The 27027-nt window shown below is 37.9% G+C and overlaps 1 protein-coding gene across 1 annotated transcript in view; it reads left to right on the plus strand.

Moving 5' to 3' along the window:
- The first annotated feature begins 531 nt into the window (after positions 1-531).
- obscnb (obscurin, cytoskeletal calmodulin and titin-interacting RhoGEF b) overlaps positions 532-27027 on the plus strand; it is a 130992-nt gene continuing 104496 nt past the window's right edge. Inside the window, exons 1-11 of the mRNA XM_036592309.1 lie at positions 532-776; positions 12044-13130; positions 17338-17607; positions 17877-18137; positions 19525-19830; positions 20215-20481; positions 21691-21797; positions 23501-23669; positions 24182-24457; positions 24791-25066; positions 25605-25880. Of these exons, the coding sequence (XP_036448202.1) occupies positions 12053-13130; positions 17338-17607; positions 17877-18137; positions 19525-19830; positions 20215-20481; positions 21691-21797; positions 23501-23669; positions 24182-24457; positions 24791-25066; positions 25605-25880 (3286 nt within the window). The 5' untranslated portion in view covers positions 532-776; positions 12044-12052. The remainder of the gene's footprint in view (positions 777-12043; positions 13131-17337; positions 17608-17876; positions 18138-19524; positions 19831-20214; positions 20482-21690; positions 21798-23500; positions 23670-24181; positions 24458-24790; positions 25067-25604; positions 25881-27027) is intronic.

Here is a 27027-nt window from a genome sequence, read left to right on the forward strand (position 1 = left end):
ACCACACTAATTAATAATATCAGTTATCGGTCCAAGGCTGATGCCCAGAAGGAAGTGTGCTTAGTCACTGCTTTGACAGTATCATTCTTATTTAGTAGGCCTGTTAATTCCCAACTAATGAACAAGGGAGCTTTAGGCCTATTGTTGTTCAGTAAGGCCTGGAGGTCACAGAAACATCTAGAAGCATAGACTAGCCTAGATGTCACCTTGATGTTTCTAGGTGATTGATACAAAAGCATTTGCAAATAAAAGTGGAATGTTTGTAGTAAAATCATGTGCACAATTTAAATATCTACAGTTTACAGTTTTACAGTAGATGAACTATTGAACCTTTTGTTTGACTGATTTCTCAGTCTTTTAGTAAGTTACTCATAGTAAGTGTAGCTGTTTAACTGAGTGTATCTTCCATGATTGAATGGAAAAACAGACATGACACCTGATTAGCTCCTCTGTTGTAGCTGTTGTCTGACAGCTGGTGGTCTGTGCAGGGACAGGTTTATTTTAGACAGGAGGCAGGACCCATTTGGAGCGTCAGCTATTTGTCATGCTGGAGGATCGTGGAGAAAAAAGGAACTAGTGTAAGCTGCCTGCAGCAGGAGACTGAGGGGAATAACACAGTCCTCATCCTGTTTCCACACTCTTCTCCAAACTTACATACCAAAGGGGATACAGGATTTTTCTTTTTCAGTTAATTTTCTTTATTTTGTTTTTTGACGGATACGGACAAATCGGACACCTCAGGCCTGTCTACATGATCTAGGAAAGGAAGAGGAAGGGTAAGAAACTGTTTTTAACCTCATTATTAACCTTCTTGTAACTTTAAGGGAGTAACAGCAATTTCTGAATTTTGCATTCGCTTTATTGGTTTGTAACTATTAAAAAAAAAACCTATAGGTAACCTTATAAATGTCTTGGGGCAATTGGAGTGATGTGAGTCATGTATAGGGTTGCTTAAACACTCATAACACTGGATTTTGAGTTGGGAAACGTGAAAAAGGCATTTTAACTGGCTCACTGTCCCAGTGAATGTCCTGGCAAGCAGCTGATCACTGTCCCTTCTACAAATGGCAATACACGGAGACGTGGCCCAACAGCTGAGGCTATTTTGAGACAAGGCTTGCTGGGGAGTGAGGTGGCAAAGATGGCAAATGTCAAACATCAATTTATAGAACGTTATTATTATTATTATTATTATCATCATTATTTATGTATTTTTTTATTTTATTATTATTATATTGAATCACAGTTGTGATTGGCCCATAATGGTTGGGCATTTTATCTGGAAGATGTTCTGCAGCTACTGTTCGATTAAGCTGTTTCAGTTATTGTTTACAGTAATAAGCTACTTTTCCCTATCATTCCAGGGATGTTTTTTGCAAAGCAGGATTTCTCAGTTTAACCAAATAACTTAAGCCCAAAGTCAAGCCTGTCCAATAGGAAAAAAACAGAGGGACATTCCTATTGGACATGCCTTGTCTTTTGGGTATCTGGCTAACTGAGAAATCCTTATTTGTGAGATACTCCCCAGGGTTATTTATATGTTTGCTTATTTATTTCATATATACTTATATGATGAAATAAAATAATGTTTTTTTTTAAATGTAGATTCTGTTATATTATGAAGATACTATCAGTGCAAATGGAGATACTATCAGTACAAAGTATCCATAATTCTTCCTTATTTGATGAAAGTATGTGTTCATGCCAAAAAACATTTCTGCAATAATAAATATTGGCTGCACATAATTAAGTGTGTGTGTGTGTGTGTTAGAGAGAGAGAGAGAGAGAGAGAGAGAGAGAAAAGAGAGGGAGAGAGAACTGGTTTGTGCCAGTGAGACGTACTCTATTTATTTTGAATTTACTGCTGCATCTCTAGAATCCTGAATTTAAAGACACATAACTCCATCATTTAACCCATAATTTCAATACTTTTTTTTTAACATGCCCTTGTTGACCCTTGGGGAACACCCAGATGTTCTTTTAAGGTTCAAGTCAGGGGACTATGAGGGCCATTCCAAAAGCTTTAGCTTGCATTTATTGATGTGGTTGATTTTGACGGTACGTTTCGGATGACTGTCCTGTTGTAGAACAGCACTTATTTCCAAAATGCCTCTGGCTTATATATATGTTGTTTTGCATTCTTCATACGTTGACTTTTGTCATGAGGTTGTAGGGAAAATCTCCTTCTGATGACTCTTCCATACAGATCATGTTTGTGCAAACAGTGCTGCACAGTAGAATGGTTCACCACCACCACCGCCGCCGGCTGTGCCAGCTAAATCTTCCTGCAGGTCCTGTGCTGACATATGGTGGTTTTGATTTGCATTTTGATTTGCGACAGCATACAAGCAATTCTTCCTGATTTTTCTCTGTCTTCCAGATCTTGCCTTGATTTCCACACCTCCCCTTAACTGCAATTTCTTAATGACATTTTGAATGGTGGAAATTGGAAGCTGGAAGTGCTGTGATATCTTTTTAAAGCCTTTCCATGCTTTGTATGCATCAATTAATTTCATTTTTAGATCCTAAGCCAGCTGCTTAGAAGCCCAGGGTTATTGAGTATTAGTACAAAGTTTGAAGAATCAAAGCTGACAGTTCCAAATGACAATTTTTTGAGCTGCCAGTCCAGCCCTAACAAGTCAACTGAGGCCTAATGAGTTATTCAAGTTCTGAGTATTTACAACTGGACCCCAAACTTTTGAACACGCCACAATTACTACTTTTTGAAGTTAATAAAATCTAAAGTGACTGTGTACTAACATTTGCAGAATAAATGTTTTTTAAAAATTGTTTACTACCGTGTTTGTGTTTGTGTTTACTTCTTTGAACTTTGAAAATCAATAACATATGTAATCGAGTGAGGGGTGTCCAATTTTTTGCATACAACTGTACATGTCCAGGGTGTTAAAGACAGTGTTTTCTCATTGATTAATTAGACATATACCTGAAATAACAACGCAAAGCTTTTATTTATAGACAGAGTGAAAAGTTGGCACTTGCTGACTTTGCTTTTAAGTGAGTTAATATCTGAGTCACCATTTTTAGATGATTTCTTAGTCAGACACACTTGATCAAACAAGGAAGAACTGACCTTGCTTATATTAGGGCACTTACTCACATTTAGCTGGCTCATGTTGCAGAGATTCTAGAGGAGGGTAGTTTGTCATGCCTCTAAAAATAAGAACTGGCTAATATTTTTTCCCCCATCCTCACCACTATTCTCTTACACCGTCCCTTGTCGCTTGGCATGGCAAATGCAGTTTCATTCCATGTGGGTGTTGACTAGTTTGGTACATAGCAGGAAGAAAGGTGCCATTAAGGTGTGCTGTGCCACCTTTAACATGTTCAAACAATACTGCCTTTGTGCAAACAGAGAAGAAACGTTTAAAAACTAACTTATTAACTAAATTAATTTTATGCTTCTGTAAATGCACACACATAATAAAGGGGCTTTCTTCTATCCCCAGACCATATAATCATGTAATGTCCAGGAGTGATAGTGAACATATTTTGCTTTAAACAGAACTCAGTTTGCGCTGAATATATAAACATTCCTGATGCCATTAGCCCACGCGCTCGGAGGAAAGCGCCAACCGCCAAACCGCCAATTCTGTTACGTCAGGTAACAGACGCCTGCGCTGACTAGCATCGCGCATGCGGGGAGAGGTGGGGGGCCATCCTACCCACCCAGAAAGCGAGGCCTCTTGGATTTTGTGCTCTCTTGGACTCCCGGCTACGGATGGCTGTAGCATCACCAGGGATCGAACTCGCGATCTCCTGATGATAGGGCCAATCGATTGCGCCACTCGAGAGCCGTACAGTTTGGTATTGATGGTGGTTGTCTTTTTCATATAACGAAGCCCTAAGGACTAAAAGAGTTTTATCAAAACCAGTCACGGTCCAGCTATACCTTTAGAATGGGATTGAACAGCTCTTTGTGTGAGCGGACAGCAACAATTAGATTCTCTTTCATTTTCTTCAACTACGTTTCTTGAGGATAAGGATGGAGCTAAAGTCTGCATTTCTCAGCTGTTACGTCATGAAAGGCTGTCTCATTTTATAGGATGCAGAGAAATGCACCCTTTGTTTAAGAGAATTTGAAGAATGCGTCTGATGTATACTTTAAAACTTTGTCACCCACAATCCATCACACCCAGCACAAAACCATCTGAAAAATGGTAGAAATAGCTGTAAGTTGTGAGATGCTGCAGCGTCAGAGTTTGTAAATTGAATTATTTTAAATGTAAGATTTGTTGCATGTATCGCTTATGTCAGTAAGATATAATGTGTTCTACAGCCTACTAAGGCCGTCTTAATTGTGCATGAGGAAGTTTTAAAGAGGAGCCGTTCTATACTACGCTTGGCAAGTTCTCTCCTACCTTGGCTGTGGCCTTGACTTCGTCTACTGACATGACTGACTCAGAGTCAGAGAACAAAGATTTATTCTGATGGCCCACCTATACAAGGATATTTCAGTATCCGTAAAAAACTCAACTCCTGTTAAAGGGCCTTCTTTACCAATAAATAAGTCCTAAGATGTCTTCTTAAACCACAGGGTTGTTCACACCTTTGTGCCTTCACGTGTGTGTAGATTCTGCTATTACCTATACAAATCCCAAATAAGAAAAATCAGAATCTTTGTAAAAACCACGTAAGTGGGTTCTCAACCCCTTAAAATCTCAGGCTTATTACATACTAAGGCTTATTATTAAGTAACTACAGGGACTTCAATGCCAACTAGCTAAGCTGTAATTAGGTTATTAAAGCAATAAGCCACGATAGTATTTAATGTGGATAAATCCCAAGTGAACATTTTTTTTGCAATATTGTGCATTGTTGGGGTGCAAGAGTCAGAATTTAATAGTGCACTATTTTTCATTTAGTGGCATCCCAAATTGGCTATGTTTTCAAATTCTAGCGAGTGTTCATGAAGCCTTGTACTCGGAGTCAGTCTGGGGTGAAAGCGAAACAACGAAAGGACAGCGAAACCCCTCCGGTCGCCATGTTGGCGAGCAACGACGACGAGGCTTTGTCCGAGGGGGATGCCCTCTCTTCCTCCTCAATAAGGACCATCCTCGCGGCCATCGATAACCAGGGGAAAGAAGTGAGGAAACTTTTGGAAAAGACCAGGCTTTCCATCTCTTCCCGCTTGGACGCTATCGATTCTACGTTAGCTCAGCTACAATCGGACCATTCTACCATGCGGGAGCGAGTGGTCGGCCTCGATGATGCCTGCTAACAATTTGGATGCTCGCTTGATCTCAGTAGAGAAGACATGTCGCGACCTCACAGCTACCAACGAGGCACTGCGGACTAAATGCGCTGACCTTGAGAATCGCAGCTCATTCCGAAATTGCTTGGTCAGACAAATTTCACCAAGCCCTTGGAAATCGACAGAGCTCATCGAATCCTGAAACCCAAGCCTGCAGACGGGGAGAGACATCGCACACTGATCGCAAAACATAAGGATCTGATTCTACGTCTCAGCCGCCAACAATCTCCTCTACACTACAATGGATCCAGGGTCTACATCTTTCCCGACTACACTCCTGAGGTGATGGAAAAACGCCAGGCTTTTTAAAGTGTGATTAAAACTCTCCGTGATCTCGGGGTGAAACACAGCCTTCGTTTTCCAGCCAAGCTGCGGGTCATCCACAACTCTTCATTTCAGACTTTTGATTCTCCAGGAGATGCATCTCATTTTGTTGACTCCTTAGCTAAGCATTGAACTTTTACAAGGGGTTATATTTACGAACACTTTGTATATTTTATATGGCTAATATTTTTTTTTTCATACTGAAACGGTTGTTAAACATTTTCCATTTGGAGCTCGAAGCAGTATGATCTCGATCTGAAGTAGGTTAGGATGGTATTGCTGATTCACCCTGCCGTCTCCGTGAGTATGTGGAAATTTATTGGCTTGTTCGCTGTTACGTTGTACAGCGTTGTTCTGTTTTGTGTTAGATGGGGGTTATTTGGTGTCAGTCTGTTTAATAACGTCTTCCTTGCCCCACGCCATTAAGCTATTTCAGTTATCATTTAATGGCCAGTTTGGATAAAGTTAAGGCCAAAAATGGGAGTGTCACGTTTGTCAGCTGGAATGTTAAGGGTATGGGACACTAAATAAAACGAGGTCGAGTCTTTGCACATTTGAAATCCTTGTCGGCAGACGTGATATTTTTACAGGAAACCCATATAAAGCCTACTGAGCAAAGGCGACTGCGTGCAAATTGGATATCGCATGTTTTTCAGTCTAACTTTTCGTCCAAATCAAGGGGTGTGGCCATTCTTTTTCGAAAGTCTATTCAGTTTCAGTTAACCGCAGTTGTCACAGAGCCTGGTGGGAGATATATATTAGTTAATGGTTCAATTAATACATTCCCGATTATTTGTTTAAATATCTATGCTCCTAATGTTGATGGCCCAAATTTCTTTCGCAGAGTATTTGATATACTTCCTGATTCCATTTCCATTAATATAATTGTTGGAGGTGATTTTAATTGCTATTTAGATCCTTATCTGGATCGTCTGTCTACAAGTCTGCCTCCTGCAATCAACTTTGTGGGAACTCTAAATAATTTAATGAGGTGTTTAAACTTCATTGATATTTGGAGAATACAGCACTGAACAGATAGAGATTATTCCTTTTTCTCTCATGTTCACAAACCATACACTAGAATAGATTATTTTCTTATTGTTTCAAAATTACTTTCCAGTGTTGTATTTACTAAATACCATAATTTATACCATAATTTACTAAATACCAGACGGATTTGGTTTTGAATTTTATAAGGCTTTTAAAGACACTATCACACCTTTACTTCTTAGAATGATTAGCCACTCTATAGACATCAAGTTGTTCCCTCCTTCCTTGTATGAAACTAATATTTGTCTTTTGTTGAAAAAAAACAAAGACGAAGTGGATCCCTGAAGTTATAGACCTTTAAGTCTATTGAATTGCTATCAAAAGATAATTTCTAAGGATATTGCCACTAGATTGGGCAGACACATTCCTTCTCTTATTCATTCAGACGAGACTGGATTTGTATCTGGCAGGTTTTCTTTCTCCAATGTACGCACATTACTCAATGTTATGTACAGTACACACAGTAGAGATGCTGTGCCTTCTTTGATCTCCTTACATGCAGAAAAGGCATTTGATCAAATAGAGTGGAGATACATGCATTCAGTGTTAAGACATTTTGGTTTTGGTTGTCGATTTCTTTTACTAATAGAGATGTTATACTCCTCTTCCAAATCAGCAGTGCTCACTAATTCTGATAAATATGATTATTTTCCACTCCAACGTGGAGCAAGGCAGGGTTGCTGCATCAGTCCCCTCTTGTTCAACCTGGCATTGGAACCACTTGCCATTAGTATTAGGAGCCATCATGATATCAAGGGCATCACGGTTGCAAATACTGAGTGCAAACTATCATTGTATGCAGATGATCTGCTTTTGTATATAGCAGAATCTGCTTCCTCCCTACCTCCACTTCTGGACCTGATTAAACATTTTGGTACCTTCTCTGGTTACACTATCAACTGGAGTAAAAACTTATTCATTTCTCTTACAGAACGCCTAGATCCAGAATTTATTAAAACATTACCATTTAAAATAGTTCATGATTGCTTCACATATACTGACCATTCCTAAAAATCTCAAGGATATATTAAGACTCAACTTCAGTGAATTATTAAATAAGTTAAAAAACAATATTGAACACTGGAAAAACCTACCATTATCATTAATTGGCTGTGTCAGTGCTATAAAAATGTTTTCCCTTCCCAGATTTCTTTACCTTTTTCAGAATCATCCCATCTTTCTACCATCATCATTTTTTAAAAGTTTAGACTGTTTGATTTTGCCCTTTGTCTGGGGTTACAAAGTTCATTGTACTTCTATGTCTCATTTGCAGAAACCCAAGGCCTATGGAGGTCTAGCTTTACCATTTTTTTCAGCACAACTATTGGGCTGCCAATGCCAGAGCCATGATTCACTGGTGGGATTGTTTTCCTGATGGGGAAGCCACAATCACTGTTGAAATTCCAAAATGGAGCCATATGGAGGCTCAAGCATTGCAGAATAGCTCCTTCAGTGCTTATTTGTTTTCTAGAACAGACGTCTCAAACAAGCTCCTATCCAACAGTTTTATTTTGCACAACTCTCTGAAAATACTAAAACAAATGAAATCGTTTCTTAAAGTCCCAGACGTGTCTTTATATTCCCCCATCTGCCACAATCACAACTTTGCTCCAAGTATGGTTGATAAGGTTTTTCCTGCATGGTGGCAAAAGGGGTTAAGATCGCTTAAAGACTTATATATTAATCATCATTTTGCTTCATTTTCACAATTAAGCACAAGATTTAATCTTCCTCAAGCCGTTTTTTCCCGATACCTTCAACTTAGAGATTTCGTTAGACATAATGTACCCAATTTTCAGGCTCATCCCCCAGAGCATTCATTTTATGAACTCATGCAGAAACCTCCAAATTCCAAACACTTAGTTTCTCAATTTGTTACTACATTATCTAGCTGCTCTGTAGCATCCTCTGCTCCCTTTAAATCTGCCTGGGAGATGGATCTTGGTGTTGGTCTACCGGATAAGGTGTGGGAGGAAGGTTTGCGGAGGATACACCTTTGTGCCATCAATGCCAGACTACAATTAATTCAATTCAAGGTTATCCATAGGTTACATTATTCCATGGAGAAATTAAGTAAGACTTATCCTTCCTTTTCTAAACTGTGCATAAAGAATTTGATGGAACCTTGAGTCATACCTTTTGGTTCTGCCCCAGTCTTCTTTTTGGGCTAACATATTTAATTGGTTTTCCCAGGTGTACAACAGAGAAATTTCCCCTGACCCAGTGTTGGCTCTAATTGGTTGCTCAGTTACCTCACTTTCTTTACCATATAGACAACAGCAGGCATTAATGTTTGGCATGATTTTGGCAAAAATGATTATTCTTAGGAAATGGAAATCTGAATTTCCTCCCTCATTTAAAACATGGCTTTCTGAAATGGTTTCTTCTATACACCTGAAGAAATTACAAGGTATCAATACAGGTTCAATCAGGAAATATGGGGAGGTATGGGACTCTTTTATTAAACACCTTGTGGCATCCCACTTGGTAATTGAACTTCAATGATTAGTCCTCCAAACTGCCAAGATTATAACACTTGCTATTATGTTTTACTTTTTTTTTGCTTATTGATATTGTCTGTTTTTGGCATGGGCTGCTGTATATGTACAGTGTCTGAACTTGACTGGCTGTTTTTTTTTGTGGCCTTATACTGTTCTTTTGTCTTATTCTACAAAAAAACCTAAATAAAATATTTTTAAAAAATGCACAATGTTTTTGATAATTATTATTAATAAGTTATTATTAATAATAACCGACATAAACAAGTATTCCGCCAAAAAATTTAGTTCCTTTAGTGTACGGTATCATTGCTAAGCAACCATTGACAGCTTAATGAGGAGGAGAACGTTTGGTCGCCAGTCACTGTATACTGCAGACATTTCATGATTTTTTAAACTTTTTCATGAACAGTAAACATATCTAACACAGCACTGTTTAATGCAAATACTTTCAGTTTATAGGTACTTTTTGGTCACGAAATTGCCACCGCGAGTCTTCTTCTGCCAGTCTGACGACGCCACTTTTCTCACACTGGGACTAAATCTCAAACAGCTCCCTGTCCACTACATAGTGCACTACGTAGAAATTTAAATACTCACCCCAACAATGCAAAATATCGCAAAAAATGGTCATTGTCATTTGGGATTTATCCACATTCATACTCGACAAGCAGTGCACTATTTGACAGCAGAAGCTAGAATTTCTAAACTTAATGTTACACAGCACACTATATGGCTAGGGAGTACAGAGCCGTTTGGGATTCAGCCTGGGTTTAATGCCACTTCTGACTGAAACACGGACATTTGAAGTGTGTAAGCCATTCAGGTGACAAATTTTTAGACTTTTAGCTATAGTGCTGTTTTTCAGTGAATCATATAGTGAGTACTTTAATTCAAGCCTGGGATATTAATGTTGGAGCTGTATAGCATGTTTGCTATCTTGTAGCTTGTTGGCTAGCTGACCAGCCCAGTTCTAGTAAAGAAAATAAGTTTTCAGACCCTCAGTTTAAACAAAAACAGGTTCTTACTTAATCAGTACACTCAAAGCTCCGTGTAATCAGCTTTAGAGTCAAAGGTTAATCCATTCACAGCATAATGATATATCGTGCCGTGGTATAGTAATACAGAGTTTTAGATTTTAGGATGTTATGTGAATGTAGCCTTAGCATGCTTGTGCCATGGCACACTGTACCTTTCACTTTTAACTCCAGTTTGGGCACACACAGGACAGATATGGTAATTAAAACAGATGCTGTTTATCACTTGCGAATGCACCGACTGCGGTGGTTTATCTGTTAAAAAAAGCAAAGCAAACCACTGGCTTCAATTTGTTAAGTACTCATGCATTTGAAGCTATTTGTTTTAAGAAATGAGGGAATATTTGATGTTTAAGGGCCTTGTTAACACACCCACTAGTTGTTAGATCCAATGTGATGCTCCCTTCGTGTACAAGAATTTAAGAGACCCTGCTGGTGTATCAGGACTCCATGTCATGGATGTGCCATGTCCATGCCATGTTCTGTGTTGGATAACTGTATTTACTGTTTATCTAATGCTGTATGGTGATTTTGGCACATTTCATGTTGAAAGAATACATTTATCAGGGGCTTTGCTGCTCCCTAGTTTAGTTACTGCATGTGGAGCATCTTGGAGGCTGGGTCAGTGCAGCTCCTTACTTATAGTATACTTAATGTTTGTTTATATATTTAACCAAACAAAGAGTGTTTGTACTGTGCATGTAAGTGCAGCATAGATTGTGATTTCATACTTTTTTTGCATTGTCCCTAGCACTTCAAAACAATGTGATGCCCAGGTTGTTCCAGGGCATCAACAGAATTAAGGGGGCATAAGTCAATCTTTTTGCTTATAGTGTTGATTATACATATGATAAACGGTCTGCTTAACCCCTATTTCAGTTACTCTTTCACTCCTTCTACCTGTGCCAGTTCCTTTCTCACCCCTTCATTCTATCAGGTTCTCTCTCACCCTTTTTCTGTTTCAGTTCCTCTCTCACTCCTTTTTCCTGTTCAGTTCCTCTCTCACTCATTCTCCATGTGTCACTTCCTCTCTCACTCTTTCTCCCTATGCCAGTTCTTCTCTCACTCCTTCTCCCTGTGTCAGTTACTCACTCCTTCTATCAGTGCATCTCTCACTGCTTCTCTCTGTGTCAGTCCCTTTCTCAGTTGCTCTCCCTGTGTCAGTTCTCCTCTCCCTCATTCTCTGTGTCAGTTCCTCTCCCAGTCTCTTTCTGTGTCAGGTCCTCTCTCACTCCTTCAGACTTTGTCAGTTATTGTAGCACTTCTTCTCCCTGTTTTGCTACTCCTCTCACTTCTAGTTAGTGTTCAGGTTGCTTTCCCCTTGCTGTCATTATGAAATGTCAATGTAACTGTTACTCTATTCTAGTTATTTTGCATTAATCATTTTACTTTCTTCTACTACTACTATTTCATACATGTGCATATACCCCATGTTGGTATAGGTTGTGCTAATAGATGACCTGGTGCTTCGCATCAATGACACAGTTTAAAATAGTTTCTTGAATACTATTTGATTAAACATTCAGATATTGAAATATAAAAGCAGCTGAAATGTGGGCACCACAACATTTTACTGGAGCATGTGCTCTGGTGGCAGCACCAGGTGAGACAAATAAATAAATATCATATACTTGAAACTTGTGAATTTAAAATATTAAAAACTACCTTTACATTGTTAAAGGTCATGTCAAATGCTGAAAAAAGCATGAAGCGTACACCAATGTCATAGACAAATTTAAAAAAAAAGAAAAATGAATTGTATTGAATGCAATTAGTTGTCATTTTTTAGCTAGAAAGTTTTTTAGTAAAAAAAAAATCTGTTATCACTGTGATCGATTTTGGCTTTTGTTTTGTTGCTGCAGGAGCCAGAGATGGACCAGAATTTGTTTGGAGGGGCTCCTCGGTTCCTGACCCGGCCCAAAGCATTTTCCCTCAGTGTAGGTCGAGATGCTACTCTCAGCTGCACTGTTGTAGGGAACCCTGTTCCTGCTGTCACCTGGGAAAAGGGCAAGCTACGTATATCCACTGGAGGACGCTTCAAAACTGTAGAAGATGGGGATGTGTATCGACTCACCATCTATGATCTTACACTGGATGACAGCGGCCAGTACATGTGCCGTGCCAAGAACAATGTTGGGGAGGCTTATGCAGCTGTCACTCTGAAGGTGGGCCTTCCAGCAGCAGTAGTGGATCGTGCCCCTGCATTCACTGCGAAACCCGCTTCCTCTCGTGTGGGTTTAGGGGGTGATGTTACCTTCTTTTGTCGTGTAGCAGCCCACCCTGATCCCAGCTTTGAATGGGAGAAGGATGGACGTTATCTGGGTGAGACCAATCGCATAAAGATCACTTCAGACAGTGAGTCCAGCTCTCTGCGGATTCAGAGCGTGAGGAACATAGATGGTGGCACCTACACCTGCCGGGCTCAAAACTCAATTGGTCGTGCTCAGGCTGCTGCTGTCCTGGTGGTGGACATGCAGGACACACAACTACTCAATGTTGACAAGAGTACCTCCCTCCTTTCACACATGCAGAAACGCAAAGAGGAAATGTGCAAGGACATCTCCCTCTTCCGCATGTACGAGAGCTCAGCCTCATCAAAGATTGTGGAGGATATCAGCAGCTTGCGGATTGCCATTGATCAGGGGCAGCAAGTCTCAGCTTTAGCTAAAAAGTTACCCAAAGGTGTTTTCACTCGAACCTGCATGGTGACAGAGGGCAAACATGCCAAGCTCAGCTGCTTTGTCACAGGCCACCCCAAACCCCAGATCGTCTGGAGTAAGGATGGGGTGAACATCACCGAAGGTCGTAGACATGTCATGTATGAGGACCAAGCAGAGAACTTCATTCTCAAAGTCCTTTACTGCAAGCAGAGTGACAACGGCCTGTACACCTGCAATGCCTCCAACATGGCCGGGCAGACTTACAGCGCTGTGCTGGTGATTGTTAAAGGTACGCTAAGTTAGTTCCTTTGATTTCAATGGCTATGTTTCTATAGCCATTTGTATATGTTAGAAAGCCTGTTTATCTATAGTTTTATACTGCTGCAGTAGTCCTACATGCAGGTTTAAAGATTTGCTTTCAGTTAGTTAAAGATGCAGGATTGAAAACAATGACTGACCAGGCAAAATGACATTACTCAGCCAATGCAGCTAATTTAGATTTTTTAAAAAAGTAATTCTTCAGGCTTTTTTTTTTTTGCTTCTGGCAGTTATGCATTGCTTTCTGTTGTCCAAGGAAAATATTATTGAAAAAGAGGAAATATTATTGAAAAAGGGAAAATATATATTTTTGATAATTTCCTGTTTTAATTCTGATTACCATTTATTTGAAAAGCATCCTTGATGATCTGCGTGAAGTGGACCAGATAATACACAACACTACAAAAGTACTGCCAACCTCTCATTAAACTGCAGAGCTAAGCATGTAAACATATTGTAACTATGATAGGAACCAGGATCTATGCTTAAAAAAACTCAAAATAGGGCAAAAATAGTCATTTCTGATTGTCATGGAGAAAGGACACTAATCCATGCTGTGGAGTGTGGTACCAGATACTAGTTGATATTCTAGAGCTAGTTTGTTTCACAGAGAATAAGACAACCGAATACTTGGCAGGATACATGGTGTCACAGATATTTTAGAAGAAAATCTGGATACCTATAGCAAGAACTTAAATCTGATTTGTCTCTCAGTTGTCACTGAATTTTCTAAAAGGATAATCATTAGACCGCTACAAAATGTGCTCCTGTAGGAACTCCCTTGGCAAACTTGAGAGCTCTGGGCATTCTCCATTGCCTGAATGGGTTGCAGGTTGGACCTGGGTGTGTTTAAGAAATTATACTGCTACTGCATCCAAAACCACATATTACTATACTATGTGTACACTGTACTAATGAACACCCTACTGTTGATGGTGTACTATTTTGAGATCCTATTTAGTATTTGTTTAGTATTTAGTATTATGTGTTTTGGATGTGGTCCGCATTTCATATACATGCTTTAGAAACCATACATGTTTTTGTCATTTATAAAAACTATTCCTTAGATTTTTAAAATCTAATTCAGAATGTATGGAACGGTGTTCTGGTGCTTTCCACTACTGTACTGACTAGTGTGTTATTATGCCTGGTGGGACAATTAATACATTGCCTATATTTTGGTAGTTTGTGATTAAATTTTGCTCTGTTAAAATCTCCAAGTAACTTATTATAAAGAGAGTGTCTGTAAATGTTTGTTCCGGGCCAGTTATCTGGTGGTGCCAGGGTTTGCAGTGCATCATTCAGGCTGGCTTGAGATGTAAACACTAACCAGGATAAATGAAGCCTATAAATTTAGGCTGCAGTATTTATTCAGCATTGTGATGTCTGTACACCACCTTTCGTTAATATTGAAGCAAATTCCGCAGACTTTCGCTTTCCCTGAAGGCTCCATTATGCGACCCGCTCTGTGTAGAGGAAATGTGATCAACTGTCGGGGATGGATTAGCTGGGCTAGGTGTTTGTCTCGTTGAGGAGGAGAAATCATCTTTTTTATTGTGCAAGAAGCAGAGATTCATCAGATAAACTGATGGGAGTGTAGTTTGAAAACCTACTGATGGCCACTGATCTCCAACAAACTTCCTGGGTTTGTTAAAACTGGTGAAAAACTATCTGGAGTAAACTCCCTTATGATAAGCAGTTTGTCCCTTGTGTAACTAATCAGGACTGAGTAACCCAACACACAGAAACTAGAACGTCCTAGAGAACGCTGAGCCGAGGCTGCCACTCACAGTGCCATCTTGCTAAGTGCATAAATTACTCTTATCAACAGTTATAAATTTAGCTCTCCAACTCTGAACAGTATTTAACAATTGTATTTGCAAAGCAGGCCCATCCTTTAAGCACAGTCTATAAATTGTTGCTAATTTATAGAAATTACAAACCTCAGTTCCAAAAAAAGTGAAATGCTAATTAAGCATTTCACAGAAAGCAGTGATTAGTAAACTCTGTTTGACCTGTACTAAATTAAAAACGGTACAAAACATAAAACTTGATGTTTTACCCTTATGAACTTATTTTTTTGTAAATACACAGTCCTTCTAAATGTGATACCTGCAACACCTTACAAAAATGTTGGTACCATTGTGTGACATCTGCTTTCTCTTTAACAACACCTAAAAATCGTTGACATGAGTTGATCCAGTTTGAAAGTGCAATTTTTTGCTGTTCTTTTGTTTTACAAGTCTTAAGCTGTGCAACCACATGTTTTCAGTGTGTGACAGGTCTGGACGGATTATGCAGCCAAGCTGTTGCAATACATGCGCAGTGTAGCTTGGTGCAGAGATTTCTCCAGATTCCCTGATTCCCAGATATTATATGGAATGTGAAACACCTAAAATCCTTGCAAACGCTTGTTGAGAAACGTTGTTCTTTAACTGCTGGATTCTTCGCTGATGCATTTACTGGTTGTAAGCCTCGACCCATTCTTGCTCATAAAGGAACCTTTCCTGGATACTCCTAGGCTGTTCTTGGATACTCATTTTATACTTTGTACAAGCATGATTGCATCATTTGTTTTTAGAAGTTTTTGAACAGCTCACAATGTTCAAAGTCTTAAAGTCTTCCCAACTCTTTTGGAATGTGTTGCAGGTATCAATTTCAGAATGAGTGTATTTTTACAAAAACAGTGAAATTGATAAAACATTAAATATTTTGTTTTTGTATTGTTTTTGTTTGGACACAGGTCATAGTGGATTTACAAGTCACAGTTTTCTGTTTTTATTTGCATTTTACACACTACACATGCTATACTATATTTGAGAATTGAGATATGCATGGATTAATGGTTAACATCCTCTTTGCAAGTACAGCCTCAACTACAAAATTTTACATTGCTCTAGGTGTTATGTATAACCTCATTGATTTGCAATGGTTTGCTGTCACTAGAGCGTTACCATATCTGCTATTCATCTTTGCAGCTTTCCCAGAGATGATTAAGTACATCTTCCAGCATAGTCCACACATGGTATTATGCATTGTTCTTAAAGTTTGTATCACATTGCAAACTATTTTTTATTTAGGATGATCAGTAGTGAACTGCTGTCAGATGCTACTGCATGGGTGACTGTCCCAGTAAACATTCAAAAGTTTTTCATGACTCCAGATGGTTATGCTAATACATCAGTGACTAACTGACAGCTGTCAAGCAGGATCAAGTGAACAGATGGATTGATAATGGTGCTATTAAGCATTTAGGGTCCTGTTTGTTTAATAGCCAGTGATAATAGTTGTGCTGCACATGCTAGCAGTTTCAGTTTGTTAAGCTCAAATATGATGCAGTAAGCACATTGAGTAAAGGTCACAGAAACTCACTCCTCAAGTGAATGCCAGCCAGAAGGCCCAGGCACCAGGGGGTCTGTCTGTAAGGACACAGCAGCAGTGCAGAAGTGATAACATTTCAGTTTATTCCAGAGTGTAAATGAAGCCTTGCTTATGAACATGGGGATCATAACCACTGTTTCAAATTGCAAATGTTTTGTAAACTTCTGGAAGTAATATCAGCTCATTTACATGTGGCTAAATGTAACATTTAGACCTTGTGATTATTGCCAGAAATAACAAAAGCATAATATAATTCAAATTATTATAGAATTCAATTATTTATCCTTCCTATACTATCCTACTTATACTTCCTTTTTTTGTTTTATTATGATTTTATAGTGCTTTGAATTTGATGAAAGTTATTGTTGTGCATAATCTTGTTAAATGGAAAGAAAATACCTCCTTTGCATTGTTGCCACATTTTGTCATTTCTTGACTGAAACACACATAAAATAGAAGAGCACTCACTCCAGAATGTAAATCTAATGTAAATGTGATTCGTTGCATGACTTACCATGTAAGTGAATATGTCACTGCATAATTCCATTCAAATTGTGTTAAAGATCAGTGGGTTTTTTGGTCACGCCAGAGTTGATTTTTGGTCAATTTAAAGTTAAAACAAAGTGAAACTCAGAAACTAAGAAAGTAAGAAATCAATTAATAGCAAATAGTAAGCTCAGGCTTGCCCCCAGATGTATGTTGTGTTGTATGTTGTCTTTTTTTTGATCATTTTATTTTATCAAATTGTAATTTCATGCAATACAAAGGCAAATGTGTTTTGTTTTTTGTTATTCTAGAGCCGAAGGTGCCGTTTAAGAGAAAGCTGCAGGATGTGGAGGTGAAGGAAAAAGAGACTGCCATGTTGCATTGTGAGGTGCCAGTGTCGACAACACAGGCCAGTTGGTTCATGGAGGAGACTCGCCTGGAACAGAATGCAAAGTACCGCATGGACGAGGAGGGCACACTCCGTCGCCTCACCATTCACAATGTCACAACCAATGATGATGCTGTCTACATCTGTGAAATGAAGGAAGGAAGCCGCACTGTGGCCGAGCTCACTGTTCTGGGTACATTGCCAAGAGGAGACTGTTTGATGTGCGCTGTCTTAAATCTGTTTGTGGTGTGCTGATGTTTTCTTTTTTCTCACTCCTTTTCTGATAGAGACATTAGCTCAGTGACAGGCTTTTATGATGGTTATATTTCATCAGAAAACTAAGCTCTGATCTGTTATAAAATAAAATATAAGTCTGTTTACCTGCTAGAGCACACCTTACATAGAACAAGACCATTTGCTGTAATTCAGTATAAAATTTACAGTGTTTATGTCCCCTGACAGGCAACATCACCAAGAAGCTGCCTAGGCGAACAGTTGTGCCAGTGAGTGATACAGTCATCTTCTGTGTGGAGCTTGAGCATCCTGTGGATGATGCTTACTGGACCAGGAATGGAGAGAAGCTGAAAGAGGATTCCAGAGTCACCATTGCCCGCACACACAAGCAATACACTCTCACTATCCGTGACTGCACTGCAGAGGACTCAGGCGAGGTGGCTTTTATTGCCGGAGACTGCAAGACCTCCACTCGATTCTCTGTTACTGGTAAAACCAAAGCTGCAAAATATAATTTGTCATCTAAATTATCATTTATCATCTAATGTAAAGAAACTATTTATGGTAACACTTTATTTGGCGTAGCCCTCTGTAGATGATTAATAAACTCATAACAGACTATCAGTAACACATCAACAACATATCAATGAAGTAGCAGTAGTGAAGCATCTGAATACACTAAAGTAAAGATCTTGTAGTTGTACTGTTGATACATTACTTATATCAAGTAGATGTATTGTTAACATGGTACTTCCATTATGCAAAACCTAACCTTATCCAAACTTACCCAAAACCTAACCCTAACCTTGGCCATAATCCTAACCCTTACCTGAATCTCAACCCAAAACCTAATCCTAACCCTCATATGTTTTGTCGTTACTGAGAGTCCACTGAGTGTTTGTTTTGTCTAAAAAGGACCACTCAAAAAAGTGTATTTATTTATTTTTTATAGCACCAGATTAGTAAAAGGAATAAAGCTGAGCTTCATTTTCTTTGTCATATAACAAATTATGCAGTTTAAAAAACAAACAAAGAACAGCCTATATTTAAAAAAAAACATAACTTTTGTGTATTAATTTACCAGGTCCAATCAGTTGTCTGCTCTGCACAATAATGAGTTTTTATGAGCAAAATATGGTCACCGATTCAAACATTTTGTGAAGTTCACATTGTCCTGCTAAAGCTATTCAAGAGTTTCACTTGAATCATTTCTTTGAATCATTTGGATGTTACTAAGCAAAGGAGAAATCCTTACATGTTTGCCAACAGGTCTGTTTTTTTATTCTTTGCCATTTGCTGCTACACCCAATGTGTAAACAATGGCTTATGGTTTGGTGTTTTTATTCATAAATGGCCTCTTTAATAGTAACTCATACAGAACATACTGTGTGCATTATGAGTTGCTAGTCCACTATGTACTATAAGTAAGTAATGTAAGTAAGTGCTCAATTTGAGACTCACGGCAAGATTCCAAACTAATTTTTAGGGGTATTTTACTAGTCAAAAGGTGGTTAATTAACAAGTCGATTACTTGTGCCCATCCTGGTTTCACACTTGAGATTTTTTTTTTTAAATGTGCCTTCACAGTCATATTTGTGCAAATGAAAATTATTGGACTCCTTGATAATTATTACAGGCTTCTGTGTGTGTTCATATATCAGTAATTTTTGCCAACATTTTATGAGTATAAGTGCAAAAACTAGCAATTTACTTGTATGTAGCTAACTGACATTTTAACAATGCATGAATGAAGGAGGAGTAAATGCAGTGTCTGGGTGATATTTTCAGCTCTTTGCTACTTGGTATAATTCTATAATGGATTTTTGGTCTGTGACCTCAGCCTTGTCACTTACATCATTATTTTAATCTCTCTCAGCACCAAGGAAATATCCCCCTGATCCCCCAGTCAACCCAGTCGTTTGCAACAAGACTGACACGTCTATTAGTTTGAGTTGGTCGCGACCAGACAGTGAGCGGCCAGTGCCCATCAATGGCTATGTTGTGGAGAAGAGGAAAGTTGGGGCTCAGACTTGGGTTAAAGTCACAGGCACGGAAATTTTGTGTAGCGGTGAATTTACTATCAGCAATATCGCTGAGGAAGGCAGCTACCAGTTCCGCATTTCAGCTGTCAATGATTATGGTCAAAGTGCCTTTCTAGAGGTCCCTGGAACATTCTACCTTGGTAAGTGGACTTTATATTTACAACCTAAACAATGTGTTTGTCAGTTAGAAATGAAAAAAACAGGCAGCTTTATGCCAGGGATCTTTTTTGAATACATCACTGTAAAACTGCTACATACAGGGTAAAATATATGTTAGTATAGGTTAGATGTCTATATAAGTAAGAAATGTCTTGAAATAAAACATATGGAATGTCTTTTGTAAGCTTGAAATGCCTGTGTTTAATCTAGAACTGCAAAAAAATATTCATGTGCATCAGCATTAGCTTCATACTAATATACAATTTTGTTACATTTGTGGCCTGGAATGGCATCACTCTTAAAGTCACAGTTTTGTCACAGTTAATTCCTGTTTGTGGTTTGCGTTGTTTTTTGTCTTCATTCAGAGCCCACAGCATCAGTAAAGAGCGGCCTGCAAAACTGCAGCGTTTCCTCTGGTGAGGAGGCCAGCTTTACTGTGGAGCTCTCTGCAGTGTGCTCTGGTCTTTGGACCCTGAAAGGCCAAATAATACGCAGTGGAGTTGACTACCTTGTCACTCGCACGAAGACCATTCACACACTAGTAATACGGGAGGTCACAACAGCAATGGATGGAGCCCAGGTCAAATTTGTGGGTGGAGGATCAGAGAGTGTGTGCACTCTCAGTGTAAAATGTAAGACAAAATTGATTATGTTGGGGATGGTACTCTGGAGGTCTCATGATATCTCTTTCTGTAATGGCATACAGTTATATGCGAAAGTTTGGGTGTCCCCGATCAAATTACATTTTTTGTTGATTTTGTAAGTAAAAATAAGTACACAGCCTCCAGAGAGAACACATTTCTGCACAGTTTAATGCAAACTTACTGCTGAACATTTTATATAAATAGAAAAATAGAAATAGAAAATCTACACTAATACTTTCAGAAGTTTAGTTTCTGTAGAGCATATTATTTTTGCTTAAAATATATACAAACTTTTGCATACAGCTGTAGAAAAGAATTAAAAGGAGGATAAAGCACTTTTTATGAAAACAAAGCACTATTTTTGTAAACAATGTTGCCTCACCTTTCGAACCTGAATCTGTGGAAATAGCAAGTGTGCAAATGTATAGGGACTGGGGTAGCTTGTTTACCCTTTCCATTAACATGTGTATCATGTCCTGATTGTATCTTTATATACTTTGGCTGGATTCCCTTTATACTTCCCACTAAAATGTGTCCCTGGCGTGACCAGATGAGATCCGTTTTAACGTTCCTGCATAAAAAAGCAGAACTACACATACATTATTTACATCCCAGGTGGCTGATCATGAACCTGCTTGAAAGTATGCTTGAATAAGTGTGTAAATCTCCATTAAGGCAATGGGTAGTAAATAGTTCCATATGTGTTATTTCAGTTTTGATGATTTCACTATTATTCTAAATTTTAGAAAACAGTGAAAATGAGGAAGGTCCTTTGTTTAGTAGATGTGTCCATAAAGTACATAAAGGCAACTAGAGGAACTGTTTTTACTAACCGTTTTAAAGTTAGTAAAACCAGGATAGAAAGGTTTTTTATTTTAACATTGAATGAAATTCAATGAAATTAGCCCAAGTTAGAGCTTTTCGGACATAAAATGAGCACTTACTTCACTGAATAATTTTATGATCATTTAAAATTGATTCTAACATTCCAAAATTAATGCAGCTGAGTAACTACTTTCATCATGCGTGCAACAAGGGCATTTTGCACCATTAGTAGGGACACGTATTACAATTTTGCTTATGTACATTGTTTCACAATTTATAGAGTAATTTTTTTATGAATCTCATAAATACAATACATGCATATATTAGAGTCTTACACCCTATCCATGAATAAAAAATTTTATACCGTTTCAGCTGCTCCTGCTCGTTTCACTAAGAAATATTCTGATGCAGAGGTATTCACATTCAGTGCCCATTCCTCTGCCCAGCTGCACACAGAGGTGTCAGATGCCTGCATTCAGGTGAGAAGTGATTATTTTGTTTTATTAATGAAATGTAACATCTTACAAAATGAGTAAGATGGCTTGTGCAGTTTTTCTTTTTTACATAGCTTATGTAAATGGCTGCTGGTATTCTTAAAACAAACAAAAAATCCCACAATAATAACAACTGAAAAAAATTATGATATGATATACATGAACTTGTATAAGAAGACTAATCAGATGGGTCCAGTCTTATGTGTATGTGTATAGCCCTCATATCATGTTTAAATGTTTTTGTGATCTAATAATATCTAATAGCTTTCTCATACTCTAGTTCCAGTTAATAGGACAAATGAACATCCTAAGAATGCTTGATTCAGTACAGTTCGAGACAGAGTCTTCCAGCGCTTCTTGCAGAAAACTTTTTATCCAGATCAAAGGATGCGTCTACAAGATGTTAAACAGATAAAACACTCTGCTTTTTATAGTTATATCTAGGGGAGTTGTACAGTAAAAAGAGTCTCTTCCCTTTTTCACACCCTGTTTTCTTTGATATTTAAGTTCATTGCTTTTAGAAGTAGGCTGTTAAAAGCCTGTGGATGACAAGTGTCTGAGATCACATAAACCATGCAGACAATATAGAAACTATTACCTGTGTAGAACTCACATACTTTGTCTTTTCTGCCCACATGGGCTGTGTAAAACCAGTCCTACAAGAATAAAAATATAAAACTAATGATTTAAGTATATGTCTCTTAGTTAGTCTGCATGAGACATAAAAATCGTTTTTCAGTTATACTATTTTTAATTATAATAATAAAAAAGAAAACTAGAGAGTGAGTTATCTTTTTTTTTTTTTACCCCCAATCTGATCCATATATTTGGTATACTTTTTTAAAAATTACCATTTCATACAGTGTTTAATATTGGATTATGATCTAGTTTAATTAAACAACGATTTGGCTCCGTGCTTCTTTAAAATTTTGCTGTAAAATCAATTACATACATTCTGAACTAATCTTTTTACCCATTTTTTCATAGTGTCATGAATATATTTCAGTTTCACATTGCTCTAACACAAGTGTAGAAGCCTGCTTTTTTCTCTCCCTGTTTCTGCTAATGCCAGTTTAAAAGCAGAAGTGGCACAGTTACCAGTAAAGCAGAATGTTTTGCAGAGATTTTTCATTTTTAACCAGTCGTGACTCATGAGTGAAAAAGGAATAAAGGAGGTGTATTTTGTTCATGCTTCAGAAAAAATTACTCGCATGATCACAGTTTATTATTCCCCTATTTTAAAGAAAGGTGGTGAGCTTATATACAGTGGATACTCTGGCATTGTAGATATTAGAAGGTTTCATTTTCATCTTTCATCTTCCACACTATAGATATTGAGATCAAAATGTTCATTTCAGAAAGATGTAGGTTGCAGAAAGTGCCAGTTTATGATGCCTCTGCAATAGTGCTGCAAATAGAACACAAAGAAAAAAACAAAGTATTGGAAGGGAATTGGACTTTATACAGCTTATACCTGAGCCTTTAAAATATTCCAGGATTGACTCCAGTCTTGATCCACTGGTCGGATTTGGGACATTCTTAATATTTTTTTGGATTTTTTGGGTTTTTAATAAAATAAAATGCATTTGAACCTATTTGCTTTTAGTACATAATATATGCAAATTACAAATATCCTTCAATCCATGAGTTTTCAGCACTAACCAGTGTACCGTATGTGTTGCTGTTAGGTCACCTGGATGAGAAATGGCAAGGAACTAAGAATGGGCAAGAAGTATGAGGCTTCGAGTGTGGATTGTAGACGCACCCTGACCATTCATAATGTGACTGATGATGAAGCAGGCATTTATGAGTGTGTGTGCGATGGTGATAGGATGTCCATCCACCTTGCTGTAAAAGGTAATTTGTGCTTTCATCAGCACTGAGACAGACAAAACACTGGTCTTTATTATGAGTATGGAAAGAAGAATGTAATGAGACTTTTATTTCAGAAATTAACATTGTGCTGTCAATAAACTATAAAAACGATAAAATGATAATGGTAAAATAGTGGTATATTTGAAAAAATACATTTTATGCCACAATCTTAAAAATACATAAAAAAACAGTCTTAAAAATACAGTAAAACAGTGGCATCACGTAATCTGATTTCACAGCACTGCTCTGACGTGTTTGAAAAATGTGTGCAACTAAAGGGATGTGTTTAAAACTACTAATATGACAAATGACACATGAATTTACAATAAATTTAGCTGCCATTAAAAAGATTCATTTATTGGATCAATTTATTGGATTTATTGGATATCAAATTTATTTGATAATTTAACAATTTATTGCCAAAATTCAAAATTTAAAGGCAGATAGCACTTTTAGCATGGTTGTTTGTTAAGACCCCCTTTTTGCTTTAACAGAGGAGTCAGCTAAGTTTATTACCAAGCCCAGGACTGAACCCCAGGAGGCTTCTCCTTTGATGGGTGATGTGGTGCTCAGCTGTGAGGTGGCATCTCCTAGAACTACTGTTGTGTGGAAGAAAGAGCAAAAAGAAATTGTGGAAGACAAGAGAACAACCTTTGTGTCCCAAGGGACGCAGAGAAAACTGGTTATCAAAGGAGCTAAACAGAGCGATGAAGGACGCTATTCATGTGAGACGGCAGAGGACAAGATCACATTCCAGGTCAAAATAAAAGGTAAAAGTGGCACTAATTGGTCTGAAAATAAAAACAGAATAGTACTAATTTGACATGTCAAAACACAGCAGGCCCATATATGGAATTATGCAAAGTCTAATAAAATTTTAAAATTAACATGCAGTGTACACTGATGGTTCAGTCATATCAAAAAATAAAGAGCATAAAGAACTCAATTATGTTGGTCAGACTGCATTTCTATGTTCATGACTAATGCCTAATCCTCCTTATTTGAATTGTATTTTTAGAAATTCACTGTTTTGGATTAACTATTTCATGATCCTCACTAATACTTATGAGCATCCTGAAGTTGTTAAATGATTTTTCCTCTAGAAACTCGAACCACCTTTATCAACAAGGACTCCTATCAGAGAGAGGTGAAAGTCTCTACCTCCCAGGAAGCTACACTGAGCTGTGAAGTGTCTGACTCCAAAACTGAGGTGAAATGGTATAAAGATGGCAAACATCTGCGCTCCAGTAAGACTCTTAGTATGGAGGCAAAAGGTAAAATTCGTCAGTTGGTGTTGCGCAATGTGGAAAAGACAGATGCTGGAGAGTACACCTGTGAAGTTGGAAATGAGAAGCTGTTCTTTAAAATTCAGGTTGCAGGTATGTAGTCATTTGTTTATCTCTGAACTTCAACAAAGAGTCAGTTATTTATTTTATACATAATATATATGTACAGTTGCTGCCCCAGTGAACTTGTGTTTTGTTGGTTTTCTAAGTAAAAATATATACATATTCTCTACAGAGAATACACTTCTGCACATTTCAGTGCGTGAATACTGTTTATTCCTGAGCTTAACATGTTGGCAAAAAAAATGTGACCTGCAATAGTTACTGCACATTTTACATTTTATTATATATTTTTTTAATATGTTAAACAACTTGGCTTTGCAGAAAAATGCCATATTTAATTTTGTTCCTTGTAGATGATGTCATTTAGAAAAACAACATAATAGATCATTTGACCAGGAACTGTATGCATTTTGGCCACAAATTTAAAACACCAAACTCCACAGAAATAGCTTTTGTCTGTATTATAATTCGTTTGTAGGGTTCACTATTTGTTTGTTTACAAATACTGACTAAAACTTTACCTGACTAACTTTTAACTTTCCTCATTGCTTAACAACTGCCCCATCAGACACTCAAGCTGCATTCATCAACAAGGACTCCTATCAGAGAGAAGTAAATGTGTCTGCCTCTCAGAAAGCCACCCTTAGCTGTGAAGTGCCTGACATGAAGACTGAGGTGAAATGGTACAAGGATGGTAAGCAGCTAAGCTCCAGCAGGACAGTCCACATGGAGGCAAAGGGCAAGAGCCGTCAGCTAGTATTGGACAGTATTGAGAAGAAAGATGCAGGAGAGTACATCTGTGAAGCCGGGAATGAGAGGCTAGTATTTAGTGTTCAAGTATCAGGTATGGAAGATTATTTTATAGATAATTGTTTATTTAAATTTGAACTTTATGGAAAGAAGAATAGGCTGTTTGCAAATGATGTCACTGCAATGCTTTGGCACGAACTGCAGATGGAGGGCAGGAAGTGATTTTCTGCATAGGAATCACTACCATAAGCTCTCAAAATGCCTATGGTTTGCATCATTTATGGTTGCTCAAGTCGATCTAACAGAGAAACCACAATGAACTTTTATTGAATACCAAATGTTGTTTTATAAGGAAGACAAATGCAAAAAATAAAAAAAAAACACTGGCAAAAATGTCTTGTGAACCTTCATTTGTGGTCGGGAGAAGCAGAGTATTGTATTTTGAACAGTTGATCTTCGGGTGTGCACTGGTGAAAGGTTTAAAACAATAATTACAAGTAATGCCAAAAATGTTCCAAAGCTGATGTGTTTTGTCTTATGATTTTTTTTCTCTCGAATATCACTAGATCCTCTTAATTACAAGGTCATTAAAGAGTTGAAATTTGAATAGTGCTATGTGTAAGCTAATGCTACTGTGCACTGAACTGATGTCATTAGACACAAGGCAGCCACCTTAAAAAATGTGCAAACCAGCACGCTTTGCCAGTGTGGTAGTGTATTTCCATGTGCAGAATTAGGGGAGATAAAAAGAAGTCAGAAGAAAAGAAACATGTTTTTCCTGTTAAGTTGCAAAGCAATTCCGATAGAGCTTTCCCTTTTATTTATAGCTTGCTTTGAAAAGCTCTACAAACTTACCTGCACTTAGGCTAATTCAGTACAGACTCAGCTTAATATTAGTACTTACCCCCCTGATAAGCTGATTTACGCTATCAAAAGTATCTTTACTATTTTTTTAATGCTGGTAACTTTCTGATCTTTGCCAGCTTCTTCTTCAAATTTTTCCATTCCACCCTACATGGTGCAGCAGTGACATTCTGGTGCCTGAGATGCTATAATAACTGCTACACCATTTAAGGTGAAACTGGAAAATTCGAAAAAGCAGCTGGTGGAAAAAGTAGCTGCCTTCAGCTTCATCGAGAGTTGAAAGGCATGAGCAGGTTGCTCCGTTTCTGCTTGACAGATGGGTTTACATTAACTTATTTTTGCTGTTTCACAGAACCAACAGGTCAATATTGTTTTGT

This window comes from Colossoma macropomum, unplaced genomic scaffold (genome assembly GCF_904425465.1).
Source record: "Colossoma macropomum unplaced genomic scaffold, Colossoma_macropomum, whole genome shotgun sequence".
Lineage (NCBI taxonomy): Eukaryota > Metazoa > Chordata > Actinopteri > Characiformes > Serrasalmidae > Colossoma > Colossoma macropomum.